The 2,776-nt window shown below is 39.1% G+C and overlaps 1 protein-coding gene across 1 annotated transcript; it reads right to left on the bottom strand.

The window, feature by feature from the left end:
- Nucleotides 1-928: 928 nt before the first annotated feature.
- Nucleotides 929-1,372, bottom strand: LOC118620364 (10 kDa heat shock protein, mitochondrial-like). Its single transcript, XM_036247434.1, has one exon. The coding sequence runs from the start codon at nucleotides 1,347-1,349 to the stop codon at nucleotides 1,041-1,043; it is 309 nt and encodes a 102-aa protein (XP_036103327.1). The 5' UTR covers nucleotides 1,350-1,372; the 3' UTR covers nucleotides 929-1,040.
- Between the last annotated feature and the right edge of the window lie 1,404 nt (nucleotides 1,373-2,776).

The raw sequence follows: 2,776 nt of genomic DNA, 5'->3' as shown, positions 1-2,776 counted from the left end.
GTACCAGGCTGTTTTGATTACAGTGGCTTTGTAGCATAACTTGAAATCTGGTAATGTGATCCCTTCTACTTTGTTCTTCATTTCAAGATTGCTGTGGCTATACGAGGTCTTTTGTGGTTCCATATGAACTTTTGAAGTACTTGTTCCAGTTCTGTGAAGCATGTCGTTGGTATTTTGCTGGGGATTGCAATAAATCTATAGATTGCTTAGGACAGTATGGACATTTTAATGACGTTAATTCTTCCAATCCATAAACAAGGTATGTGCTTCCACTTTTTTATATCTTCCTCTATTTCTTTTTTCAATGACATGTAGTTTTCTGCGAATAGGTCCTTTATTTCTTTGGTTAAGTTTATTCCTAGGTATCTTAATTTTTTTGCCACAATGGTAAATGGGACTGTTTTCTTACTTTCTCCTTCTGTGAGTTCATCATTGGTGTATAAGAATGCCATCGATTTCTTGACGTTAATTTTGTATCCTGCTACTTTGCCAAATTCATTTATCAAGCCTAGTATATTTTTGATGGAGTTTGGGGTTTTATACATATAGAATCATGTCATCTGCAAATAATGGCAGTTTCACTTCCTCCTTTCCATTTGGATCCCTTTTATTTTTTCTTCCTATCTGATTGCTGTGGCAAAGACTTCCAGTAGTATGTTAAATCAGAGTGGCAAAAGTGGGCATCCTTGTCTTGTTCCTGTTCTTAAGGGAAATGCTTTTTATCTTTGCCCATTGAATATGATGTTGGCTGTAGGCCTTTCATATATGGCCTTTATTATATCGATATATGATCCCTCTATTCCCAAATTGCTAAGCGTTTTTATCAGAAATGGGTGCTGGATTTTGTAGAATGCTTTTTCAGCATCTATTGATATGTTCACATGATTTTTATCTTTTTCTTTTCTTTTTTTTTTTTTTTCCAGTTTGGATATCATTAGTTTATTATAAAAGAGACACAGAAATTATTTACATGATGAAAGATTTCAGAACTTCAATGGAATGGGCAGCTTCACATGATGCCATTTCAATACTGGTTTATTTCAGTCTACATACTTTCCAAGAATGTCACCATCTCTAAATAAGAAATAATCCTTGTCGTCTAGAACTACTTTGGTGCCTCCATATTCTGGATGAAGAACTTTATCTCCAACTTTCACACTAACTGGTTGAATCTCTCCACCCTTTCCTTTGGAGCCGGATCCAACAGCTACTACTGTTGCTTGCAATACTTTTCCTTGAGATTTTTCTGGAAGCATAATGCCTCCTTTGTTTACAGTTTCCGCAGCACTCCTTTCAACTAATACTCGGTCAAAGAGGGAAAGAAACTTTCTAAACGCCTGTCCTGCCATGACTTCGACTGCTGCAGCCCGTACTCTCTCTTTTTTTTTTTTTTCTTTATGTGGTATATCACATTTATTGATTTGCACATATTGTACCAGCCTTGCACCCCTAGGATGAATCCCATTTGGTCATGGTGAATAATTTTTTAGATGCATTGGTGGATTTGATTTGCTAGTATTTTGTTCAGAATTTTGGCATCTATGTTCATGAGGAATATTGATCTGTAGTTTTCTTTCTTTGTACAGAGTGTCCCAATTAAGTTGAATCCAAAAAACCCATACCTAGACACATTATAATTAAAAAGGCAAATATTAAAGACAAAGAAAGAACCTGAAAAGCAGCAAGATTGAGACAGAAAATTACCTACATGGGAGAAGCCATTAGACTGTCAGTTGATTTCTGAATAGAAACACTGCAGGCCAAAAGGGAGTATACAGAGTAATGAAAAACAGGGTCTGAATCCAAGACTACTCTATCCAGCAAGGCTATTACTCAGAGTTTAAGGTAAAATAAGATTTCCAAAATGGCAGCGGAGTGAATGGAAGCTACACAGACTATCTTCCAGGAACAAACTGGAATTACAACTAAAATAAAGACAAATCTTCAGGAAAAAGCAACAGAAAAGCAGCTAGAGAGGACCATATAACCAGGGATAGGAAAAAAGAACACTGAATGGAGTCTGGTAGGTCTGCAGAGGTGAGAGAGGGCAGGTTGGGAGACCATGGACAGCAGCTGTTTTAACTGTGAGCAGCTCTCTCAGGGTTAAAATCCCAAGCCAGCTCTATAGCTCAGAGAGCCGGAACAGAGCACAAAATTAGCTACAGTCACTCACATTGGGCTCCAGCAGAGAAAGGGAGGACTGGACTGGAACGCTGAGGGGACACCTCGGATTTGGAAGGTGCTCAGAGATTTTGCTGAGTCATGGCCACACAAGACGATGGCGATCGTGCTCTTTCTTGGAGCCCTGGGGAGAAGCAGCAGCCCCTCCCTCTGAGATTTAACCCTACACAGCTGGGCCAGAATAATAAAAATTTAGGCTCATTAACAACCAGCATCTGCCCCACCCTTGGAAATCCTCTTATGCTGAACACCTGCAGGAGTTTTTCATTCCGCTGAGGGTTATAAACCAAAGGCTCATCAAGTAACTGAGATCAATAGCCTCCAGGCAAAAAGACAGAGAATAACTGAAACTTTCCTGGGTTTTCAAATCTACCCAGAAAAGCAAGACTTGACAGTGGTATTGAAAGTGGGTCCTCCCACACTCATCCAAACCCAGTAGAGCAGTGGTTCTCAACCTGTGGGTTGTGACCCCTTAGGGAGTTGAACGACCCTTTCACAGGGGTCACCTAAATATAACAGTAGCAAAATTACAGTTATAAAGTAGCAACAAAAATTATTTTATGATTTGGGGTCACCATAACATGAGGAACTTTAT

This window comes from Molossus molossus, unplaced genomic scaffold (assembly GCF_014108415.1).
Source record: "Molossus molossus isolate mMolMol1 unplaced genomic scaffold, mMolMol1.p scaffold_m16_p_7, whole genome shotgun sequence".
NCBI lineage: Eukaryota > Metazoa > Chordata > Mammalia > Chiroptera > Molossidae > Molossus > Molossus molossus.
This window is presented reverse-complemented; position numbering and strand designations above follow the sequence as displayed.

Excerpts from the sequence above, each read along its gene's own strand:
- LOC118620364 (XM_036247434.1), bottom strand. The coding sequence starts at position 1,349 with ATGGCAGGACAGGCGTTTAGAAAGTTTCTTTCCCTCTTTGACCGAGTA.